The 25,464-nt window shown below is 48.3% G+C and overlaps 1 protein-coding gene across 2 annotated transcripts in view; it reads left to right on the top strand.

Moving 5' to 3' along the window:
- b4galt2 (UDP-Gal:betaGlcNAc beta 1,4- galactosyltransferase, polypeptide 2) overlaps positions 1-25,464 on the top strand; it is a 123,921-nt gene that overhangs the window by 57,155 nt on the left and 41,302 nt on the right. For both annotated transcript variants that reach the window (XM_035422636.1, XM_035422635.1), the window contains exon 3: positions 10,471-10,706. In XM_035422636.1, the coding sequence (XP_035278527.1) occupies positions 10,471-10,706 (236 nt within the window). The remainder of the gene's footprint in view (positions 1-10,470; positions 10,707-25,464) is intronic.

Raw genomic sequence — 25,464 nt, 5'->3', positions numbered from 1 at the left:
CCTTGATCTGCTCTCATGACTGTCGGCTCCTGCCTGCGTGTGTGGCGAGAAATCAGATGAACATTCCTTGAAATGCTTCACAAAGAATAGAAGAGAAAATGTGACATTTGGTCTCGCTTTGAGCAGATTTCAGAAGATAAAATCAAATACCGATACTGAGCTAACACACTCCAACAGCACTGGAACTGTGCATTTGCCGGAATTATGCATGTCCAGCCTGGTGCATGCTTTCAAGATCAGAGACCGGGTCTCATGAGAAACTATTTTCCTGCATGACATGACCGCTACAAATACAAGTGTTTCTACTGTCCAGTTTTTCGCCATAGTAATGAAGTCTGTGGATTGAAATTTTATTTCCCATTAATGCTATAGATTTTTTTTCTATTGATTAGTCCTTCACCAAGTTCAGACATTTTCTGAAAGGCCTTCTCTCTGCTTTGGTCAGTGTCTGCTTATTGAGTGATCACCCTCTTAAAAAGGCATATTGGCTCCTGCCTTCAGCAGTATCATCACAGCATTTGTCTCTCACTTAGCATTATCTTTCTGTGGTTGAGAATTAAATTACACTGCTTTGCTTGATTTATTTTCACAGTCGATGCCTGTTGCCAGGGTGATTTAAGTCTGATATACGCTATAAGCCATTTAGCGTATTACTGGAGTGTAACAGCACTTCCTCAAGGTTTAAAGAGCTACATTCTCTATTCTTATTTGTCCTTGTCTTCAAAATACACTAGTGTTTCCATACTCTTAAGATTGTTATTACTACATTTTTTTCTTTTCTTGCTGTCATGTCTTATGCTACCCATGATACGAGAGATTTCTCAGTGGTCTAGCTGGTTAAGGTGCTTGCCACTAGAGCAGGCTGGGACCTTTTGCCTAGACATAACCGATTTTTGGTTGGAATATGTCATGAACCAAATACAGCATGGAGTCTGAAGAGGTGGGGCTCCATTCTGCCAGTCCACAATGCCGCCATGGTGATGTAGGTGTGAGGATAACTTTTCCCACAAACATCACTTTTTGTTCCGCAGAATGGCATTATAGAGAATTTTTTGCATGCATGAATATGCAGAAAGATGGGGCTGTAGTTCCCGGGGCTTGTTTTCATTCTGTTCTGCACAGTAGTGGACTGTCTCATGCTATGGGCTGCCTGAGACTGGGAGAGAGCTCTCTTGGTTATTATTACATTAGAGAGATGTCGGTCTTGCAGCAGCTGCTTGAAGGGATGAATGCGTACAAAGCAGGCATTAATGACTGCACAGCGAGCCTCGGTTTGCCCGCGTCTTCCTTCTCGAATCAGTGGCTTCACCAAGACTCTTTAAGTGGAGATGCTAATTTAGTTTCCTGTGGCTTGATAGTTGTCTCTCAGCCAGCCCCATTTGTCGTACATATGTTTGCCATCTATTGTCTCTAGAGATAAACCTGGCTCAAGGAGTCTTGTGCAATCTCTTCATGATGAGCCTGAGAGATGTGTGCATGTGCGTGTGTGTGTTTGTGTGTGTGTGTGTGTGGCTGGGTGGGTGGGGGTAGGGGCTAGTAGTGTTGGAATGCATTTGCAAATGTGTTCCTGTGAACACATTTTGTGTTGATATATCTTTGTGTTCTGTCTTTAGATATGTGGGCTTGCATTCGTTTGGGTGTGTGTGTTGTGTGTGTGTGTTGTGTATGCGTGTGTGTCTGTCTGTATGCTTGTGTGCATATGTAGTGCATATCACATACTGTTTGTCAGTGAGTTGCAGACAGTAGCTCCACTGTTCTTTTTTTAAATGTCTGCCAGCTTGCTGTATTTGCTTGGTGTAGAGATGCTCGCTGTCTCACGCAGACCGACTCTGTCTGGAGGCCAGATGCAGACCCCAGGACCCGTTGGGCCTTCCGTGCCTCTGATGCGCCCGTCCATGTCGCCTCTCAGTTCATCAGGTCACCCTGGCTGCCATGCCTTTACGCTTTCAACACTCCTGAGAGCACCTCCCTTTGTGGTGAGGTCATCTGATTGGCCCCTCCCCTTTCCTTTCATCTCCCGGCCCTCGCTCTGATTCATCTCGGCCTCTTCCCGCGATCGCCACGCCGGTGGCGTCCGCCACCCCCGTCGCTCCGTATAACACGCCATGGTTTCGGGTCACGATTCCTCTCCGCTTTTACATGGAGGGAAAGGCGTATGCACTCAATATTCTTCATCCCCTTCATCTCCCCTTTATGGAAGCCCGTTGATTTTTTTATTTTTTTTGTTTTCTATTTTTATTTTTTCTTCATTCTTTTCATTTTATATGGCCTTAACAGTAACTGAGCTCCTGGGATCGGGGAACTCAAGGTTATTTGATGCGTCGTAAAACTACAGGGGCTTTGGCAGTGTCTTTTGTAGAATTGACAGTCAGCTTGCCGGCTCTCTGAAATCAGATATTTCTTTTATGTTGAGTGCCTGTATTGTTTTATGTTTCCTTGTTTCCTTGGAATGGGCAGAGTGCAGTTATTTCTCTCTGTCCTGCGCCGTGCCCAGCTTCTCAACAAACCGTACGGATGACCATTTCTCATCACTGAGATACATGCCCCTTCTCTGATTGATCCTGGCTCTCCTGCAGTTTGCCGGGTGATTTGCGGCGTTGAAAGCAGCCCAGTGGTTTTGCAACTGACAGTTATCGGTGGTTTGCTTGCGCCTAAGCTCTTTTGGCCTCTGTCGGGACAGCTGTGTGTGACAGGAGAGCATAATACTACGTCAGTCAAGAAAACCAAACCGTGCCTGTTTCTTCTATTCTCTCATTTGAAAGATTTGTATTAATATTAAGTTCTGACTTTGAGAATTACAGTTCAATGCAGTTTGTCTCCTTACTGATAATCAGTGTCTTATCTGTGTACTACCCTCTTATTATCTATGTATTCAATGTTAAAATGAGTCGGCCTTAATTAATAATTAATTAAGTACAATATTATCGTCTGTATAATATATATATAAAAGGTGTGATATTTGTGCCACTCTAAAATATTTACCTTAAGTACCTTAAGTACAATTTCAGTTCCTCTTAACAGCTTGGCCTCAGAAGTCAAAATGTGAGCGTGTGAGTTTGCTTGGTGGCAGAAATTCAGCTGAACAGCTTTTCCTGTTCAGCATCTGCTCATTGTGATGTAATGTAATGTAATGCCGTTATGGCTGAGGGCCTTGTGAGCTCGTCAGCAGTGGAAGATGGGTGTAGCGAGGGCTCTAATTGTGTATGGTCTGTATTTTACAGACCGTGGTCTCTCAACGTTCGTCTTTCCTCCCAGATGAAAAGGGGCCGGCTCGGGGTCAGTAATTGGCCCTTCTTGTGCTGTCTCTTTATTGTAAAAAACAAGAAAGAAACACTTAAAAATGGACGAAAGCAAGGAATACACATAAACCATTCAGGAACACATTGTTAGGAAGATTTCCGGAAAAGGGTGCACAATAGGCTTATTAAGACGGTACAATGGCCACCTTATTTTCCGTAATTCCGCTTTTGAATACTGATCAGTTTCCAGCTGCTTCTGCTCTGTGGTTTTAATGGTCATAGTGACCGTCTGACACGTTGGATCAGCCTAAAGCCTGAAACCAAATGGAGTGGAGGTTTGATTGTAGCCCAAACTATGAAACTGTAACGGTTAGTGACGCTAGGACTTTAGCGGTATTGTTAGCACGTGACTTTAGCGGATATCGTTAGCACGTGATTATCGACGGAGAACGAGGAACGCGGTACCGGCGGGAACGACGCACGGCGCTCGCCTCTGATCGCGGCGGCGCTCTCTTACACCGCTGCCCCGGCGTCTTCGGGCGCCGTCGCCGTCGGAATCACAGTCGCCACTCCGCGGATGTGACACGCGACCCGATATCGGAAGAGACGGTTTTGCGGCTCCCTTTTGAAAACCCGTCACCGCGGGGAGCTGGCGCTCTGCCAACCACCACACGCGTGACGGGAAAGCCAGCGGCTTCTGCCCAGGCCGCCGGATCGCATCCGGAGCCTTCACGCGTGATTCCGCCGACCTTTCAGACGGACACATTATTATTATTATTATTATTATTATTATTATTATTATTATTTTTATTATTATTATTATTATTATTATTATTATTATTATTATTATTCTTCTTCTTCTTCTTCTTCTTCTTCTTCTTCTTCTTCTTCTTCTTCTTCTTCTTCTTCTTCTTCTTCTTCTTCTTCTTCTTCTTCTTCTTCTTCTTCTTCTTCTTCTTCTTCTTCTTCTTCTTCTTCTTCTTCTTCTTCTTCTTCTTCTTCTTCTTCTTCTTCTTCTTCTTCTTCTTCTTCTTCTTCTTCTTCTTCTTCTTCTTCTTCTTCTTCTTCTTCTTCTTCTTCTTCTTCTTCTTCTTCTTCTTCTTCTTCTTCTTCTTCTTCTTCTTCTTCTTCTTCTTCTTCTTCTTCTTCTTCTTCTTCTTCTTCTTCTTCTTCTTCTTCTTCTTCTTCTTCTTCTTCTTCTTCTTCTTCTTCTTCTTCTTCTTCTTCTTCTTCTTCTTCTTCTTCTTCTTCTTCTTCTTCTTCTTCTTCTTCTTCTTCTTCTTCTTCTTCTTCTTCTTCTTCTTCTTCTTCTTCTTCTTCTTCTTCTTCTTCTCCTTCTCCTTCTCCTTCTCCTTCTCCTTCTCCTTCTCCTTCTCCTTCTCCTTCTCCTTCTCCTTCTCCTTCTCCTTCTCCTTCTCCTTCTCCTTCTCCTTCTCCTTCTCCTTCTCCTTCTCCTTCTCCTTCTCCTTCTCCTTCTCCTTCTCCTTCTCCTTCTCCTTCTCCTTCTCCTTCTCCTCCTCCTCCTCCTCCTCCTCCTCCTCCTCCTCCTCCTCCTGGATCGGTTGTCTCGGTGCAGAAACAGACTGCCCCCTTGGCCGCGCGGCTCGTGGATTTTGGCGGTAAGCGCTGCGCCGCGCTCCAGCGCCTTTGTCTTCGGGCGGAGGGGTGTAAGACGAGCACCGCCAGGCGAGGAAGGCGTGGGATTTGTCAGGTTTGCAGGATCGGCTCGCAGATGCTCGTTTTAAGTTGCGAGGAGGGCGCATCGGCGGCGCGTTGCGGTGCCTGTGGGAAAAACTGCGGCGGCTACTGATCTGCTCGCTCGGCGCGCAAGGCCGGCTTTTTATCGGCTGGCCGATATCGCGGCGACCGTGCACACCGCGCTCCGGGTTCACCTTGGCTCTGTTACTGTATCACCCCGGGCAGCGGAATGAAATCAGACAGTGTCTCATTGAGCCGACCGCCATGCCAAACGTGGGAGCCCTGCAGGAGCGAGGGGGGCAGGGGGAGGGTGCATACGCTCCTAACAGGGCCCCTGCTTTGAAATGTCAGGTGGATGCACCTGCTCATGCGGAACTGGGGGCATGTCCTTTAGACACACTCCTCCTCTCTGAACCCCTCCTTCATCTCCTCCTCCTCCTCCTCTACCACAAGGCTCTACGCTAACATTTTCTGCAAGAAGCACGTGTTGCTAAGTATAAAAATGTAGGAGCACGCTTAGGCATCCCAGTTAGTAGATATGTTCCTATTTGCAGTTAGCACAGATGAATTTTCAGGATGAGTTTTCTGTTGCCAGGGTTATAGATGCATCTCCCAGCTCTACAGCGGGCATGTGAGGGTGTGCTGCATTGGAACAGACCGCAGCAGATCCCAGCGTCGTGTATCCGAGAGGCTTTTCCCATGAGGCTCGGTGTTAATGTGGCCTTGACCTTCCTGAGCTCAGCGGTGCTGGGCGCCGTGTGAGGTGCGCCAGCCTCATCAACGGGGGCACTGCCGGCGAGTCGCGGGCACCGAGGGTGGCGCGAAAAGCCGTCCCCTCTCCTCGTCTAGCGGGCGGGCGGCGCCGGCGGGTGGGCGGCGGTGCATCGCACGTCCGCGGAACACGCCGCCCCTCCCCAGTTCAGCTGCCTAATCAGCCGTGGCAAAAAGAACACATTTATCACAGCCTTCCTCTGTTTCTCTGCCCTCCGTGCTCCCCCCCCCCCTTCCAAACAGCATTGTGCTATGGCCCTCTTCCATCTGCTCCTCTGTGTGCCCCCCCCCCCCCCCCCCCCCCTTTTCCCCACAGAGCACCAGCTGTCCCACCTTGCACCACATGTTTGCCCCCATGGTGGATTCTCCAGCAGTGCTGAAGAGGATATGCGGGGGAGTGGGGTGGGGAGGGGGGGAGGGGGGGCGTAAGGTGGGTGCGGGGGCGTAATTGAGGGGGCATCAGTTATGTCCCGCGCCCTTGCGGTGCCCTGACCCCGAAGCCGCTCGCCGGCGGCCCCTTAAGAGTCTAAATAAACAGGAGAGCATTATGGGTTAAAGGCCGCCGTGGCTCTTTACAGGAGCTCTTTACGTGTGCCCCCCCCCACTCCCACCCCCCCATTTTAAAGCTGCTAATTACCCGCGGCTGGATCAGGTCTGCTTTTGATGGGGCCGGCTTCAAAGGCAACCTTTCCGAGAGAGGAGAGAATGAAAGTGGATGAAAAGGCACCTTTGGAATGGCGGTTACCGGAGGGGCCGAACGGGGGCCGGTAATGAGGCGACTGCGGGTATCAATGCCCCCCCCCCCCCCAATACCCTCGCCCGCCCCACCCCTCTCCACCGGCCCTCTTTCCTCATAAACGGCCAATTAAAGGGCCGGTACCGAGGCGGTTGGGGAAAGGTGGGCAGCGCTCGACGGAGAAAGACAAAAGGGAGAGCAGAAATCCTTTTCTCGTTCGCGTGTTGCCATAGAATTTCGCGCGAGAGGGGCGAGCGATTAAATCTTTAAAAAAAGAAAGCGGGATGGCAGAAAGAAACACCCACGCAACATCCACAGGTGAGAAAATGTGCGAAAACAAAAGCGTGCTGTTCTCGCTCGACTTTCATCGCCCGCAGAAGGTACTTTTGTTTGCGCAAAGAATGAGAAAATGAATATTAATCCGGTCAAAGCCTCCGGCACGACAGGCTGCCGGGTCCGCTGTGCCTGAACCATTCATCTCAGCTTAAGACTCCCTTCTCGCTGTTTTTTTTTTCCTGAAGGCCTGGTTTCTCCGTCTCTCTGTCCAGGGGCCCCGGTATCAGAATCCACCTCTGCTGATATACGGCCCCTGTGCTCACCGCTCGGCATCCGTGGCTCCGGATCGATAACCGTACGGTCGGTATCAGCCGTTTACGCGCGTCGGGCTGGCCCCCCCCCCCCCCCCGGTGGCGGGTCTCGCTCTGGTGAAATCAGCGCCGAGCACAGCGGGGTCCGCCGGTCTTTTGAAGGGTCCCGGGGCCGCCTGTGCGCCGCTTCCACGTAATCTCCTAAAGCCCCGGCCGGCATCCGCGGTTTAGCGCCGAGGATGAACCGCGCCCCCCCCCCCCGCCCGCCCCATCCCCCCCCCCCCCATCTGCGACGTCTCCCCAAAGGCCTTTCCCTGCACCGATCCTATAATTACCCTAAAGCCGCCCCCCCCCCCCCCCCGGATCCCTATTTACACGTCCTTCCAGTCAATAGACCTTTCTGGAAATCTGGTTATCCCTTCTCTTTCCCTCCGGAACCCGGTTCCTTTCGTTCCGTGTTGTGTGGCGTTCTGGCACCGGCGCTCGGCGGACGCCGGTCCCCGGGGGGCCGCGGTTCTCAGGGCCGGCGTGTAATTGGATAGATCGTAATGGAGCTCGAGCTGAAGATTCGAGGCGAGCGATGTCGACGAGAGAGAAGCTTAGCGATGCAGCGTCGGCCGCCTCAACACGTCGCACCAAGCAGCTTGTCACCGTCCTTTTTTTGTCTTTGAGATACAAATGTTGTTTATAAAATTATTTTTTATAAGTTGAGGATTATTTTGGGGATTGTTTTAATTGGCTACACTTGTTGTAACCTCTTGTTTTCAGAAATGTTGCCCCTCTTGTGGTCATTATGGGAACATTGTCACTCCCAAAAACGGAATTGTTGTCTGTGGGATTTTTAGGACTGTACTTTCACAATTTTATTTTATTAGGGAAGAACAATTTTTAATTGGTAATATGATAATTGAAGTCATTTTATTTTTAAAAATGTTTAAATTGTTGCAATGTACAGTGGTACAAAAAAGCTAAAGGAAACATCTGTAATTGTATCTACCTGACTACTAAGAGGAGAAAAAAAAACGAAACAATTAAGCCTATGTATTTTAATGAATTGTAATGAATGATGCAACAGCTCATAAAATAAACTGTCTTTCAGTCTCTGGTTACCACTCCTGTTTGACGACCCAATGCTAATTTAATGAGGACCGAGTGAAAGCCAACTGGATTCTTGGGAAACCACCCTGTCACTAAAATGAGTATCACTTAAATGAGCTTTAGCACAAGTTGTAGGCACAAATTATATTTTTTAAAAAATCATTTATGCGTATTGCATATGTAATGACTTTTTACTTTAATGACATTTTTGCCTGCACGTTTCTAACACTTATCTTTGCCTTTCATTATAAATTAGCATACAGGACTGTATAACCTTCAGTGTGCATGGCGAAATTATCTATAAATGGGAATTCTTATTTCCTGCTTGCTGTATTGGTTTAAAAAATTTTTTTTTTTAAAGGTGCTATGCTGCTGGCATTTATTCCTTGTCACTCAAGCTTCAGAAAGTCTTTCATCGCTGGCTTCCCTGTGCAATCCTAACAGACAGAGCGGAGAGGCATCCATAATTAACCCCTCATTAGCAAGGCTTCAGACCCCCTGAATAATGTCTCACTGCAACCTCGGTGCATAATGTCCCGTCTTTAAAAGTTAATCACGGTTTGGAGATCCACACTAATGACTGCGTAAGACTTGTGTCGTCCCACTCAGAATCCCCTCCACCCCCCCACCCCACCCCCCTTTAATTCCTGTAGCTGTAGCAGGTGTGCTGACAGCCAGTCGCTTGTGAATATGTTGACATTCCGTTGCTCCCGAGCCAGTTTATTGGAAACGGGTACACGGGCTGCCCCTGCGCACACGATACGGCCCGTGATCAATCCCATTTCACTCCTACTTTCTGAGTAATTCTTCATTTCGCTTCTTTCATCAAGCGGGAATCACTTGTGGGTTTTTTTTTTTTCCAGTGTTTCTACCGCAGTATGAGCAATGCGGGCATGCTTCTGTTGAGCCCAATTTAGCGTAATGCTATATGGATATACCATATAGATCAGAAAGAATAAGAAACAAACAAGAGAAAAATAGCCCCAGGGCCTAACAGGTTGCCTGGTTTACACACATAGAAAGGGTTGGGTTGATTAACACAAACAGGAATTGCAGCTGCCCTGTTTTTAGTAGACCCTTGTGGTACGATGTCTCATATGTATGACCCTGTGTTCTTAGCTTCATTGCCTGAAATTCTGTCCTCCAGCAGGAAGATGGCGCTATTGCCTCTGGAAGTCACCTGCTCATTTGTAACAATAACCTAACTGTAGTACCTGAATTGCCTCAGCTGGTGTGCTAAATGTAATGGTAGTCAATTACGTGCAGCTGTACATGGATTCACTGAGAAGTGCTCATGGGTATTTTTCCTAGGTGTTTTAAATTATTTAACACTGCATTATTTAACGTTGCTGGGTGATACCCAAATTTGTCCTCATGGGGATTAGTAAAGCATCTTTATCTGTCTATTTAGGAGTGTTCACCATTTTACAATACCTCAGTGGTTGTTATTTCTATTGGCATGCATTGGTAAAGCATCTTAAACTGTAGGCTACATAAAAACTTTCTTCTCCCCGCAATACAAAAGGTCATGCTACCCTGTCAGTCAGTGTTTATTCCCTTTTTCTTGCTGCTCTATAACGTTTTCTGACACGGTGAAAATTATTATCTGCATGACACCTCGGAAATAAAGAGAATATATGAATAATAAAAAAGTGTGTTTGCGAAGCGAGAGTCACACAGACACTGAAAAAGTGCACGATGCTATTGGTGTAGCATTGCCATTGGTTAACCCCATCTAATGTCATGGATTTAGATTGCACTGCAATAACCTGTCAGTTTTATGCTAAATAAATTATATTCCCCAGTATGCAGTGTCATCGTTCAAAAAAAAAATAAAAACGGCTGTTAGATATTGCTGTATCATTTATGGTTAGAATTGTCTAGTCTGACCCATTCAGTTAATGCATTAAGAGGTTGCCTTATACCAACTACTCAGTGTGATTGTTCTCTCTTTATCTAATTAAGTGCCAGTTCATCACAGTTAATGACCTTATAATGTTCTCAAGCTGAGTGGCTATGGAGACACGAAGCAGACTGCAGCTGACCTGCAGTCTGCAGAACCTTGGAGACCGGCCTGTAATCGCAAAGCGGGATCACGGAGTTAGCCGGAAAACTGTACCGAGTAAAACCCGGAACGGCTCCCTTTACTTCAGTCCGTGTTCCAGATTTGGGAGGGTTCCGGGTTTTACTCGGCGCAGTTATCCGGCTAACTCAGTGATCCCGCTTTGCGATGCAGGCCCCTGGTTTCTGAAAGTCCAGGGGCTCTGGCTCCTAATGACGTTGTGCTGATGTTATACGTACGTTGTATTAATGTTGCCCCTCTGCTTTGCGTCCCTCGCAGTGGGCCGCCTGCACATCGAGTTCAGCTCCCCGATGACGCTGGAGCGGGTGCAGAGGGAGAACCCCAGCGTGACGGAGGGGGGCAAGTACACCCCCCCGGACTGCCGGGCCAAGCAGAAGGTGGCCATCATCATCCCCTTCCGGCACCGGGACAACCACCTCAAGTACTGGCTGCACTACCTGCACCCCATCCTGCGCCGACAGAAGATTGACTATGGCATCTACATCATTAACCAGGTGGGTCAAACGCTCCCCCTCTACCCCCCCTCGCCCCCCCCCACTCTCATAAATCATGTGACTCCTGTCGTTGATCGGCCCTCTGAACTGCCGCCCTGTCGACTGCTGGGGACTGCGTACGTGGGAACAGTAACCGCCAAAGGCTGTTAACTCTGATGGTCCAAAAAGTCTGTCTGGCATCAAATTCGGCTCTAGCCATGGCTCTCGGCTCCACCTGCCCAAGCTCCACCCATTATGACCGATATTGGGCAGCGATGTAGCGTAATGGGTAAGGAGCTGGTCTTGGAACCAAAAGGTCGCAGGTTCGATTCCCAGGTAGTACACTGCCATTGTACCCTTGAGCAAGGTACTTAACCGGCATTGCTTCCGTATATATATCCAGCTGTGTAAATGGATGCAATGTAAATGTATGTAAAAAGTTGTGTAAGTCGCTCTGGATAAGAGCGTCTGCTAAATGCCTGTAATGTAATGTAATGTAATATCCCAGGGTTTCCCAGCTGAAATCATTACTGTTCCATATCTTTTTCTCACTTCTCTCTTTTTTTTTTTTTTACCACTCTCTTGGCCTCGTTTGATTCTGAGCCAGCATTTCTTCCCAGTCATATCTTTGGCTCGTCCCTCTCTCCACACAAGCGAGGCCATTAAGACCAGGAAAGCGGAGAGAATTTCTAGTGTCTCCAGCTCGCAATTAAATGTTTTCCTCCTGTTCACTTCAGGGCGAGCGACTCTTGCGTTACGTCGGAAGCGCCCAGTGTTTGCATCCGAAACGTTCGCGTCAGCACTTATAGCGTCTGAGAAGCCCGAGATTTCGCCGAGCCGCGCGTCCGGACCGAATGATGAGATTTGTGTAGAGTTTATTTCCGTGATAAACAGTGACAAAATAAAGTTGGCTTTTTCCCCGTAGGATTGCTGTGTGATCCAGTCTGACTTCAGGGAACAGCTTTCATTCTTTTTCTATTTTGATTAAAAATAAAGTTGTTGAAGGCGCTTGCTTTTTTTCCTCATCTCTAAGCTGTGGTTTATTTAAAAAGCTTGCAGTAAGTATTCCTCCTGGAAAAGCAGAATTAGGTTTTTTTAATTCATTTTGGCCACTGGCCCACAGCCAGCCGTATACGAACCGCAGTTTCAAGTACCCCACTGTTAGCTAATCAGGTTAACGAAAAACGATTTGAACTTTTGAAAAACGCCATTGTTCATGCAAATCATAGCTTGTGAGTTTAAAAGCCAGCGAGGGCCGCTGTTTTATGTGGAAATGAAACTGGAGAGTGTTCAAAGAACTACCAGATTTTTTGATTGCGATTTGTTTTGTATGGCTGTGTATTTCCTGGCGTTTACTCTAGTTCATCATAATCAGGATTAAAAGCAAACCATGTTAGCCCAGCCCCTCTCCAAAATATGAAAGAGAATAGGACCTTCAGCGTCATTGCAGAATATGAAAATTTTACATCCCTTTCACCATTGTTACCTATGGAACGACTCCCCTGTTGGGTCTGTGGGTCATGCGTTTCCTTGATGATCTCTGCTCGTAATGAGACCACCGTGAAACAGCAGCGAGAAAGGGAGACATCCTTGAGGATCGGTGTATGAGACTTTGCATGTAGCCCTTCAGCGTTTCTCGGTGCAGGAGAGGGAGGTGAGATGGAAACGGGGGGAGAGCGCTCTGCTGGATCCTTGGGAGCGTCTCGTGGAGGTGCGTTTCTGTAGCACGTTAGCCGCTCCCAGCCCCCCCACCACCCCTCCACCACCACCCCTCCACCCCACACCCACCACCCAACCCCGGAGCAACGAGTCCTTCAATTATTCACACGGCGAGTGCATCCTGACATTAACGTCACAAAGCAGCGTCGCCATGGATCCTCCCGCTCTTCCGCTCCTTCCCCTTCAGCAGGAGCCGCCCTGCTGTTTTTATAATGCGCAGTGCCTGGTGTGGCCCTGGTCGTGATGAGTCCTCCCCCCCGCCCCCCCGCCCCACGCCACCGTCTTCGCGCACGCCGTTAGCGACTGCTCAGTGAATGCCCGTTCCTCCAGTCCTCCGCTCAGCCTGCGGTTCTCGCAGAAACGAAAGCCGCGTTGAAAGAGGATTATCTTAAGTTTTTTTTTGTTTTTTTTTGTTTGGGCTTTGCGGGATACCAGGTGTGGACAGACTCACGACCGCAGCCCTTCACAGTCGATCCGGTGGCACGACTGTTCCTGTTCGCTGCGGATTCTCTGGGGGAACACCTGTGGTGTTAAGGGTGAAGTGAGTGAGGGGGCAGGGGGGGGGGGCTGGTGGGCTGGTGTGCTGATCAATGGCAGCAGGTACATTGTGTGCCTGCTGCTGTATCTTATAGGCTCTGTCCACATCACATGTGGAGGGGGCGACGGAGTAAACAAGTCTCAAAATGGCATCAGCATTGCATCAGGGCCAGTCTCTTGTCTAGGTGGAAGTGTGGATTGCATAATGACTGTGAGAGTCTGGAGCGGTTTGTCGGTAGTCTGGGGGCATTACCGGCAGCCATATTTCCAGGCCATTGAGCAAAGTGTAGCTCAAGTAGCTCATTCCCCACCCCCCCCCACCCCCCCCCCCGCGCTTGGCTGTGAGAGGGAGGGGCCAATGTGGTGGGACATGCCGGGAATCAACAGAGTGAAGCGCGTTACACCTCCCTTGCTGGCCGCACACCAAACCCCCCCCCCCCCCAGCTCCGCGGAGACGTTCCATTTCTCTGTAATTTCACTCATTTTGTTGAGGTTAAGGCGAGGTTAAGGACCTATTCCATCAGATCAGGGAGGGGAGGGGAGGGGAGGGAAGGGAATGGCAAGCTGCCAGAGGTCCTACAACTGTAGACAGAGGTCATGTGATGCTGACATGTCTTCTGTACCATTGGCTGCCTGGGCTTATAAAATAACTGGGCTTCACTGGGTTTTAAAAAAAATAGTGAACCAAATAATTCAGGCACCTTCCATTATGGTCCCACTGTTTTCACTCATCTTTCCACCTTCCACCATATAAGATTAGAACTGAACAGAGTAGACCATCTGTACTGTAACATCATGAATCAACCCACTGAACCATCTTAAATGAGTTTGTGTGATGTGATCTTGGAATGTAAACTTATTAGCCTGCATTTCTCCTTCCAAGCTGAGAGGTGATTGGTTCCTTTTTCTACCAATGGCAGAAGCTTCTGTGAAAACATAATTACTAATTTTCACACATTCGCAGTAATAATGACAATAAAATGAGAAGTCATAACATTTTTATCATAAGGAAATGAAGATACTAAATCTTCACTGCCGTCAGATGTCGGATTGAAAATTAGCCAGGCGGCGGCTTAGACCACAGTACAATAGGCAACCAATCACCTCTCGGCTTGCGGGCTGAAAAAAGCCAGTGAACAATGAAATGGTGGCTTCTGGATTTAGGAGCTCCATCTGAAAGGTGGTGCCCTGGAGGTGCAGGTGGAGGACGGAGGTGTGACGAGCCTGTCGAAACCCGCTCCCCTGCCCTCGTAGTCTCCTCAGCTCGTTTTGGTACGGCAGTTTCTTCCTAGTGATATAAACTGGAACTGAGTTCAAATGCCATTTTGACCCCCCTCTGTTTGGGGCTGATTTACATGGGGAAAACAAAGTGAACCCAAAAAAATAAAAATAAAAATGATGCAAGATGATCTGGAAAGACGTGTTCAAGACTTAGTCTCCTTTAGTTTTTTTTTTTGTGGTGGGTTACAAGTTTTAAGTCCTCCACTGCGGTCGCAGAGAGATCAAAGCCATCCATCTTCAATAAGTAGTATTCATAATATTCTTATCAGCCGAAAAGCTTAGCGGCCGACTATAGAATCTGACACGTAAAGCTTTCAGAATGGAACCACCTCCCACTCCGCCATTACCCAGAGCACTTTACTTTTTTTATAGGTCAAAAGCATTTGCGGCGTAGCGCAGGTCGCGCATATACAGCATTCATTCTAGCTCGCTAGGCCATAGCATGTGAGGGACTGAACCGGACCTGTTGGAGGGTAAAGTTAGAGGACGGTTGAGAGATCATTGAGGGAACACGACCGAAAGTCTTATCTTTTTTCTCTTTCTGGTTCACAGTTCCGGAGACGCGATTTTCTGTCAGCTTCTCCGCCCCGCTGTGCAGCAACGCAGGCGCGACCGACTCACCTCAGCCCAAAATGGCCCGTTAGATCTCGGCCGCTAAGTGGCGGTGCCATTGTTTGGCTAGAGCCGCCATGAAATATTAATGATTTTGCGATGCAGACTCACCCTCATCTCTCTCCTCGCACTGTGCGTGACCTTGCCGAGACGAGAACAACAGCAAAAAACCGCCAAGCAACAACAGCAGATGCTCAGTGGGTTTAGAAATAAACGGAAAGCCTCCAAGAGCTTTTGGGAGGATTTAGCGTTCCTGAAAGAGGCCGCTGTCTCGGTGAGCGTTGGCTCATGGCGGATTGGCGACGCCTCCTGTCAATCCTTCAGGATGCTCTTCCCCACGGACAGGGCTCCGCCCCCACACGCAGGGCTCCGCCCCCACGGACAGGGCTCCACCCCCTCTGACACGGCTCCGCCCCCTCATGTGGGGCTCCACCCCCACGGACAGGGCTCCGCCCCTTGTGTCAGAAGGTGCTGATTTTGGAGGAGTGAGAGGCCACAGGCTTACGAATGGCGTCTGATCAGAAAGCTGCGCCGGGTTGTGACGGACTTGGCCTGTCTAAGGACAGGGCCTACGTGGCCCAGCCCGCGCTCGTTCAGTAACGGTTTGCGGGGTCGGTCGGTGGATGTGAGACCGTTTCACATCTACGAGCTCGACGTGCCAGATCCCGCGAAGAGGAACGGCCTTTTCAGAAAGCAGAGGTTGCGTTAAGGGGAAGTAACCGCGCGTTATTGTTATTTAAAGCACCCCTGAGCATCAGCGCGTACGGCGGTGCGCGCCATCCATTATTAAAGGGCTAACGGCCGCCTCTCCCTCATTGGCTGCCCCCGCGAGGCTCCATTAATGCCACTCCGATGTCTCATTCGGCGCGTGGTGCCCGTCGGCGCCGGATCCGGAGGCGGCGGGACCCCGCTGGCTTTCACGTCCGATCGGCGGCCGCGAGAATCGACGCGGCGAAACTTCGCTAATCTAGCGCACGGGAATGCGCCACGCCACAGCCGCGCTCGACGAGGGCCGTCGGCCTGGAGACAACGGTGTGAGCGACTAACTCGCGTTGCCGAGCTGAAGGTTAACATTCCGGTCATGTAACGCTCTATCTGAGGATGCCCCCCCCCCCTTGCCCCCCCCCCCCCCAGCTGAGTACACCATTAAATATTAACGCCAGGGAAAAGCTGAAAAGGTCTGCCCAGCGTGTGACTTAGAACTTGCACATACAAAAGAGTGACGTATGTTCAAATATCAAATTGAAAATACTGGGAGTGAATTCAAAATAATTTACACTGTGTTATAAACTGCAACTTATTGCTTTGATATGCTGTATGTTTTATTACAGTGGTTCCCAACCCTGTTAATGGAGATCTACGGTGTGGTAGGTTTTCACTGCAGCACTAGCAAAGCACATCTCATTCAACAACCAGAGGTCTCATTGAGCTGCTAATCAGTGGAATCAGGTATGCCATGATTCTTCTAATTAGCAGCTCAATACAAGATGGTACATTTCCAGGAACAGGGTTGTGAACCACCGTTTTAGTATAAACAAAGTGCACCTGTCAAACACTTTGTTTACTCTATCTATCTACTGAATGTATTGTTTGGTTTGTTGCTCAACTGTAACTGTCCTTCTGTGCCTGTGTCTGCATCTTTCTTTCAAAATATAAATAATGGTGGCTGATATTTGTATAATATATGACATTTTGGAAAGGGACTCATTGTTTCTCATTTAGATGGGTTCTTAAATTGTTTTAGTGGGGTTACTGTAATGTATTTTGGTTCGCCTTGAGTTGTGTGGCATATGTTTATCACCCGTCCCACTGCAAATAGTCTGTTACAGGCGATTCCTATTAGGGGCTTCAGGGTTGCCATGGTGATGAACAATAATCCTGAAGCGGAACTAAAACCACTTTCAAGTGGGATTAGAGGCGGGGGTCAGGGTCAGGGTCAGGGTCAGGGGTTGAGTCTCCAGTCCGGGTTTTTACGTTTCTAATTTCATAAATAATTATTTCACCCGGAGAAAGATTTGGTGTAGCGCGGAAATCACTGCACGCGACCAATCAGCCGGAAACACAAAACCATGGTGTGGCGACTTCCTGTTCAAGGTCCCGACTTCCTGTTTTACGAAACTCTCTGTCAGGTCAGTGTCCTTCTGATTTCAGCCACTGGCCCATTGGAGCGCCCTTCTAAATAAAACTGCTTGCCTCTAAGGAAATGTGCAGAAGTATTTCAGTACTGCACATATCGATAATCTTTCTTTCATAGGAGTGATGATGTAAGATGTGGCTGGCACATCGGGGGTGGTGCTCAGTGTTTGTGCGTTCACTCTGCTCTGCTCAAGCCCGTTTTTTATGTGAAGTCAGACGTTTGTCTAAGCAGTCGTTCAGACGTCTCCGGTATTGGTATCTGAGTTATTGTTAATGAACTCTCGCTCCTCCCGGAGGACTTTGGTCCGTCTCCAGCGAACGAGGAGTTGAAATGTCACGGTATTTTACGGCCGTTTTTTTGTGCTCGGTGTTGGTCCCGGTCCTGGGCGCCCCCCTGTGAAAACGTGGATTCCTTACGTTCGCTCAGGGGAACGCCGTGCCCCAGTTTACCGCCACGCAGAGGAAGGCGAGGAGAGGAAAGTGGCAAAAACGTCGTCCTTTTTCCCGAAAGTATTCTTCCGTTTGATATCTGTGTCGGCGGCGTCTTCCGCTGCCGTCGTCTGGCATCGGGCGCGGGATGAGAAACGGGGCGCGTGACAGACGCGCGCGAACGACGCGTTGAAGCCCGCGGTTCATTTAATGGCTTCTCTAATAAGCCGCCAATGTTTTTTTTTTGTTTTTCCCCCCGCACACGCTGCGTTACCCCAGAATTCCCCCCTGCGCGCGGTTCTTCCGTCGTGCCGTTCCTGGTGAGAGGCGCGCCTTTTTAATGGAAACAAAATGACGGCAATATTGCCACTGTTTGAGTGTAATTGCTGCCTTTGGGTGGGCAGGGGAATGCATTAAAGATTCAGTAAAAGCATATGTCAGGGGGCTTTTTTCTCCCCGCGCGTTGGGAACGCTGCGTCTTTCCCGGGGCTGGCGAAGATGGCTCTGAAAGCTGTGGGAAGTGGGGGGGGGTACTTTGTCCCATTACATTTCCGTCCTGCCTCCCTGTTGCCGCGGTTGCATGGAAACGTGTGGAAAAAGAACACACGGAACACTAAATGCAGTGATGTCACTCCGCAGATACACTGTAACTGCACTAATTAGCACTAATTGGTTCTGGGCTGACAGATCATTTTGCATTCTCAGGGGAGTTTTCTTTCGTTAAAAAAAAAGAAATAAAAAAAAGTGGTTGTACAGGAAAATGATTCAATTTGGATTTTACATGGGGATTTGTCTGAGCGCTGCTTTTCAGAAGTCGCGTCGATTGGCTCGCTGTTCCTCTTGTATGGCGAATTGCCACAAAGATTGAAAAGGAAACAAAATGCCTGTCCGTCTGTCTGTATGTCTGTCTGCCAGCGGCCTGTTTTTGTTTTGTGAGTGGCAAGTGTTTTGTGTTTACTGGGTCAGGTTGGTCGGGTACGATGGAAATCTACTTAATGTGATATCAATTTTTCTTATCACCAGAAAATTGCATTTTTATTGCTCCTAGGTGGGGGGAAGAACATATCAGGCAACCCCTGGTGCTAATCCAGCGAATAAGAAGATCAACCTGGTGTGTGTGTGTGTGTGTGTGGAATCCCTTTCAATTTATAACCGGAATTTGACAAGTAGTCTTGCCCACGGCCCTGGAGGGAAGGCGCTTCGTGAATATGCAGAGTCACGAAATCCGAATTTCTAACAGATTGGATCGGAGGGGGAAATGACAAGCTCCCGGCGACTTCATTAACCCACAGATGCTAGGACCCCACGGCGGTCCGGCGCACTGCCTGCTGATCAGTTTCCCATCGCTACGCGGGCCGCGCCCGGGCGGATTCTGGCGCTTATCCGATGGGTATTAATGTGGGGGAGTAATGGGAAGCAAAGCCGGGCCTGCTCGTGGTCCCCCCCTGCCCCCCGCCCCCCGGCGGGACCGTGGGGGCGGATGCGTCCCCCTGTCCCCGTTTCCAGGGTGAAATCCGCTCGCGCGTGTAGCGGATGAGCGCGTGCTGGGCGTGCGGACGGCCAGCTTTCTCAGGGAGAGGGGAGAACAGATTGCCTGCCTCGCTGGGCGCCGGCGAGATCGGCAGGCAGGGAACCTCGCCCGCCAGAGAGAGGGAGAGAGAGAGAGCGCGTGGGCGGTGCCGGTGCCGGTGCCGTCGCGGTTCCTGCACTCCACCTCACGGGTGGGGTGGGGTGGGGTCGGGGGGGGGAGCGCGGCGTTGGCGGTGACTGAAGCGCGGACAGGCTGAAGCAATGCCTCGTCACAAAATCACTTCCCCCCCCACACAGCCAGTGTAAAGGTCAAAGGTCACACTGTATAAGCTCAGGGGAAATAAGGCGGCGTGGCGGTTCACAGGGACTCCAGCTTATGTGTTTTAGCAGAAATGAGCCAAACAAGGGCCTGCGGGGGAACCTTTCTCACCCACCTCGTTTGTCAGGGCAACTAACAGTAAAGGACCTCTCCAAGGTCTGCCCTTTAACACATTTGAACAAGTATGTACTTCCCACAACTCCATGACAGACACTCCAAACACCATGACAGACACTAGGTATATAAGTTTGTTAATTCAACAAAGAGAAACAGCAACTCCCTTGCATTCGTTAATAGCTGAGTTTGGACTAACAGCTGTGCGATTGTGTTGAATTTAATACTTTGGCTTTTTATATTGGAGGGAAAGAAATCTAGACCCTGGAGTGTTTGAGGAGAAACATCATTAATTAAATATCTCTTTTTTCTGCCTGCTTTGGAAGTCTATCTAATGATCTGGCATATTATTCTGAAATCATATTCAGCAGAGAGCGCAGGAAAGACCAGCTCATCTGTAAAAGACAGTCTTCTGTCAATAGCTCCTTAATGAGCTAGTTTCTCATGAAAAATAATTCACATTTATTGATTTCTTGGGTATTCTCAAGCGTTCTGAAGGACACTGCCGTTTCTCCAGCCTGCTCTAAAAATGTTTTTCTCATCTTCTATTAAAATAAAAGCTTGTGTCCTGTGCTCTGCTAAAGCTTTGTTTGAAGAACTCTGATTGCATTGTGGAGAACATTTCCTATTATATAAACATTATCTGAGGGAAAATATGTGTAGTGTCAAATCTTTCCCGTTGAAACTGTTTTAGACAGTTGGAGCAGTGTTGAAAACCCATAGCCTAAATCATGCATGACCTGCAGTGTGTGTGTGTGTGTGTCATTGGCTAAGTTTCAAGCCTTGCTTTAAAGCTTTTGAGGAAACATCATGTGTCTCACCAGGCAATGTACTTACAGTACTAAATATATTAATAAGAGCCAATAGGTTTTTTTTTTTCCTTTGAAAAAATAAAACCTAAAGAAATTCAAACTTTTTTTCTGGCAAGCTTAGTAAATGCAAAAAAAAAATAATGCTGGGGCCAGCCACACATTTTCTCAGTGATGTATTGCCCTGCGCTCATTAACAGTTTCCTGCAAACAAAAAAACAGATCGAGCATTTAGCAGCATTTGGACGAAACAGTAAATTATTAGTTTAATACGCTTGTGCTGAAACACAGCACATGCAGTTACAGGCGTGTTCTAGGTTCAAGGTTCATATAGAAGGTTATATAAGGTTATCTTTGTTGTCCCCACTAGGGGAAATTTGTTTTGCAGCCAGGGTTCACATAAAGACAGCATACGAAAGGACAACATCACGACACCATCAACACAACGTAATGCAAAAGAGTAAGTGGAAGAGTAACCGGCTGCTCACAGTTTGACCCCTGGAAACCGCTCCGTCAGCCCACGGCCCCGCCCCGCCCCGCCCCGCCGTGCCAAAACGAGGCTGTCAGCGCTTTTGGGAGTTGCCCCCGCGCGGGGGCCGGTCCTGTCCTAACCAGCCCTGGCCCCGTAATGAGGCCGTGCCTCGAGAGGGAGAGACGTCCTCATGGAAACCGCCCCTCGCGGGTGACAAAAGGTCTGGCGTCGGGGAGCAACGAGGTTCCTCCCGACGACCGTCCTTCCGTGAACTTGCCGAAGCGGGACCGCTCTGTGGTGCTGTGACAGGGGTTCGGCTGTTACTGCCGCAGTACCCCTCCCTGAAGGCTTCCTTACCCTTTAGCATCCTGTTGTTGGACAAGTAATGAGTCACAGCAACGCAAACTGAGGTCGATGATGTCTGCTGTTCGTACTGCTTCCAGTGAAAGATAATTGGCTATACAGACTAATCGCGATAAATTACAGCGAAAGGGAAATGGAGTGAAAGATGGATTTTCCTAGTGTGCTTGCCCGTTTCATTTAATCATTGCTAAAAAAAAAAAAAGAACATTAAGTTTAGGTGAGGCTAGTTTATCTCTTTTTTTTTTCATCCTGATCTTCCTTTAAGAAGTTTTTTTATTGTTGGTTTTTGCTGTTTCTTGTAAATTGTTGGTGTGATTTCTACGTCAGTTACTGATTTATTTGAGTTTTTTGTACGAAAACTGCTTTTGACTTACAGCAGTGTTCATGAAATTTCTAAGATGTGTATATTACGCAACAACACCCGAACACAATTGCAAAAGACTGCAGTGATGCCTCCAGAATATCTTCAAAAACTGCCTCTTGTGCCTCTTCTGCTGCTGGTATCCATACACAATTTCCAGATAAACTGTGGTTGCAGAACAGATTTTTAGTCTCAAATCATCTTCAGTTATGTTGCCTCTATTCAAAATGGTCTTTCTGTTGCAGTAAACCGAAGGACGATTGTGTGTCCCCGTGATGACATGAAAAGCTGAAGTTGAAAAATCCCATCATTCCTGAAGTTACACTGACACAATTACGCTAATTACATCTGCCATATTCCTGATGCGAGCCTGAATCATCGCTGAGAGTTGTGTGTTAACTTTCCCCTTTCCGCAGGAGGAGAAGTCTGGAAGTCTCCATTTATTAAATTGATGGTGTAATTCATTGGTTTTCAGGCTAATGGGATTTGTAATTAAAGCTCTGCGCAAAAGTGACTCAAACAGTAAATCTTCCTATTTAAACTCGCAAGGGTTTAGATATACAATCCTATTAGCTGCAGCAGGTTAAGGACCATTTTAAAAAATCAGAGCTTAGTTCTTTAATTGGCTGCTAGGCTGCGAGCGGTGACCTTTCTTCTGAGATAATAGGCCCCGTCGATGTCTGAGATGGCGCACCAGTGGGCTGTTTTGACATTAGTGTGTGCGAGAGAGGGAGTTACTACGCTATGGAATGGCGGAACGGAATTGAAAAGAGGTATGTTGGGAAATGGGGTTTGCGCGTCACGCTGAAACATATTTATTTGCTCTTGTCTCATTACGGTCAGCCGAACAGTTCTCTCTGTAAGCATTTACAGTATATATACCTTCTGTGTTATTGCTGCTGTCGACCTGCAAGGGTAATTATTCTTTTGGCTCGTCCCATCTTAGCGACAGAAATGGTTCCAGGCGAGTTATTTATCTTTGCCCGTGTTGTTTTGAATCGGAGTACGTCCATTCATTTGAAGTACCGGTACCTGTGAAGATAAAGATATCGTCCCTCCTCCCCAAAAGCACACACGAATACACACACACGTAGGTACACAAAATAGACACACAGGTACACGCACACACACGCACACACACACACGCATACACATGCATGTACACACACAGACACCCACGTACACACACACATGCATACGCATGCATGTACACACACAGACAACACGTACACACACACGCACACACACAAACACACATACACACTCACGCACACGCACACACACACACACAAACACACACACAAACTCAGTGGGTATCTGAACTTGGGGATATCCAAGCTCGAGGCTTTATCTCACATGATTGTGGCACGTTTAATTTTGTGATTGAATTATGCATTGTGTAATTATGTACAAAATGCAATAATGAAAAATAACGGTTTATTTAACAGTATTTGCATTCATGGACACATTCATTCCGAATACACGCTGTAGGGATGTCTGCTAAATAGCTTAACAGCGATAAGAATCTTTTGGGGCGTATCTAATGCTATAAATCAGCTAGCGATCTGGCCGCACACCAGCCTACCTCCTCTCCAAGAGAAGAAAGAGCTCGGTGGAATATGGCTGTTTACCTCACAGAAATACCGCACTTCCCTCAGAGAAAGGAAGTGGATTTCCCAAGTTGTGCTATGTGTGAGGTTCACGGGGGGGGGGGGGGGGGGGAGAGGCCTGCCTCCATAATGCTTGACCTTTTAAGCAGTGCAGAATTGAGGGCAGGATCTGTGGCAGTTTAATTATAGCCCTGACCCCAGTTAGATTAAACCAACTGGAAAGGTCTCGGTAATGTCTTCCAGGATCCCCAGCATCTAACATCCGCCACCCCCTCCCCTCCCCCCCTCCCCCCCACTTCACCCGCTTCTCCCTCACAAATTATTAATTTTTTCTTTTTCCCCCCCCCCCTTGGATTTGGAAATTGACACACTTCAGGGAAAATCAATTACAGAGCACACTCGACCCTAAAGCCCAGGAACACCCCCCCATCCCCCCCCCCCAGACTTATGCGCAAACGTCGCCGTAGGAAGCCTGTAAACGGAGCCGTTTTGTGTTCCGAACGGGGGGGGGGAAAAAAACGATCGTTTTCATTTCTCGCGCGCAGAAATGTGGGGTTTTTCCCGAAGGGGGGGGGGGGGGTGCACGTCGTGTGCAGCGCGGGGTCTGATGTCAGCGCGGTGTCTCCGGCCCAGTGAAGCCTTCAGCGTCGAGCCGCTGAGACTGTTTGTGAAGATCTTCCTGCTAATTAGGGAACGAGTGGCTGGCGCGCGAACACACGCTAACGCACATCAAAAAAGAAAAGCCTCGTTTGGGATAAAAATGCGACTTTGTTCGCTGTTCGCCTTGTGATCTTGATTCAGATCTGAACTGTGCTAATGAAGGCTTTTTAGCCTACTGGAGCCCAAGCACAGGAATCTATTTTTGTTTACATTTTTGTGAACCAAAGTAGATTTTCTGTCCAAATGCAATTAAAATGTATTTACTTGTATCTTATGTTCAGTCACTGTGTCATTGGCATGTCCTTCATTTTCTTCTCTACTGGAACATCAAGTGTGATATTTATTACTTACCCTGCGGCATTGCTTACCCTGCGGCATCTACAGTATTGTACATACTGTCCATACTCTTCAATATATCCATTGCTTTTTTGCTGCTATCCTTTTCAAAGTATCATATTCTATTTCTCTTCATTTTGGCCATTATAAGGTTGTGCTTCGTGCATTTTTGAATACAGAAGGATTTGATGGGCGTGGCTGGTGAGCAGTTGCTTACTCGCTATGCAGTTACATCTCACAGACTGGCAGCAGTGGATGTTTGCTAGCATCTTCATCTCCATATTGCAGTTCATTTCTTTCCTTTCATGAAGAGTGTATATATATATATATATATATCTCCTTGTTCTATGATATCTTGTGTTTCATCCAAAAAAAAAAGAGCAAAGTTCAGCTTGGGTCTCCATCGCAGGAGTTTGATTTTAAGGACTGAAGTCGTGACGCTTTATTTTGTTCTGATTTGCACATCTCCCAATCATTACCCCGAGTCTTTTTTTTTTTTTTTTTTTTTTTTTTAGTCACGCAATGTTCTGAAAAAAGTCTGTGGATGTGCGTCATGCTGTGCTGTTGGGAACATTGAGCTTGCTGTGTGTGCGCGTGTGCCTGTGCTTCTCTAACATCGCTGTGTTAGTCTCGTTAGGCTGCGGCGGCGGGGACGGCGGCCCCGGCCAGGGCGTCGCTTCCGAGGCGGCGTCGCGTCGGCGTGGCGTCTTTCACGGCGGCCCGAGATGACAAACTGTTCTTTTGCGCCTCTCGGGTGGGAGGGGGCCGTCGTCCCCCCTCCCCCCTCCGGCAGGGGGCTGTGCCTTCGCCGCTCCGTAAAAAAACACATCTTCATTTTGTCAACATGTACAACTGGGAACATTGGACTCACTCCCCACTCCCCCCCCCCAAACCCCCACACAAAAGCTAACAGTACCAACAAACAACCTCACAAACAAACAAACAAACAAAAAACATGAACAGCAAAAGAATTAATATGGCATGGCACCTCAAAGGAGGAAGTTTGTTGACAACGTGCCATTTTCACATATTGTCCCAGGCTCCAAGCCCTCCCACTCCCTCCCTCCCCACCCCACCCCAACACACACACACACACACACAAACACACTCGCACACACACACAAACACACACACACACACACACACACACTAACACACTTGCACACACACACGCGCGCACGCAAACACACACACGCGCAAATACACACACACACACAAACACACTCTCACACACACACACACACACACACACACACACTAACACACACGCACACAGGCGCAACACACTTGCACACACACACATACACACAGGCGCAAACAGAACGCTGCCCACTCTGTTCCGAGCCACTCCAGACTGTCAAGATGGCTGCCGCGGTCGGCGAGCGTCCTCTCCGGTGCCCTGCGGTTAAGAGGCCGAGCCATTAGACTCGCTGTGCTTTTTATAGCGGGTCAGCCAGGGGGAAAATAACGGGGTTTATGGGTGTTGGAACA

This window comes from Anguilla anguilla, chromosome 6 (genome assembly GCF_013347855.1).
Source record: "Anguilla anguilla isolate fAngAng1 chromosome 6, fAngAng1.pri, whole genome shotgun sequence".
Lineage (NCBI taxonomy): Eukaryota > Metazoa > Chordata > Actinopteri > Anguilliformes > Anguillidae > Anguilla > Anguilla anguilla.
This window is presented reverse-complemented; position numbering and strand designations above follow the sequence as displayed.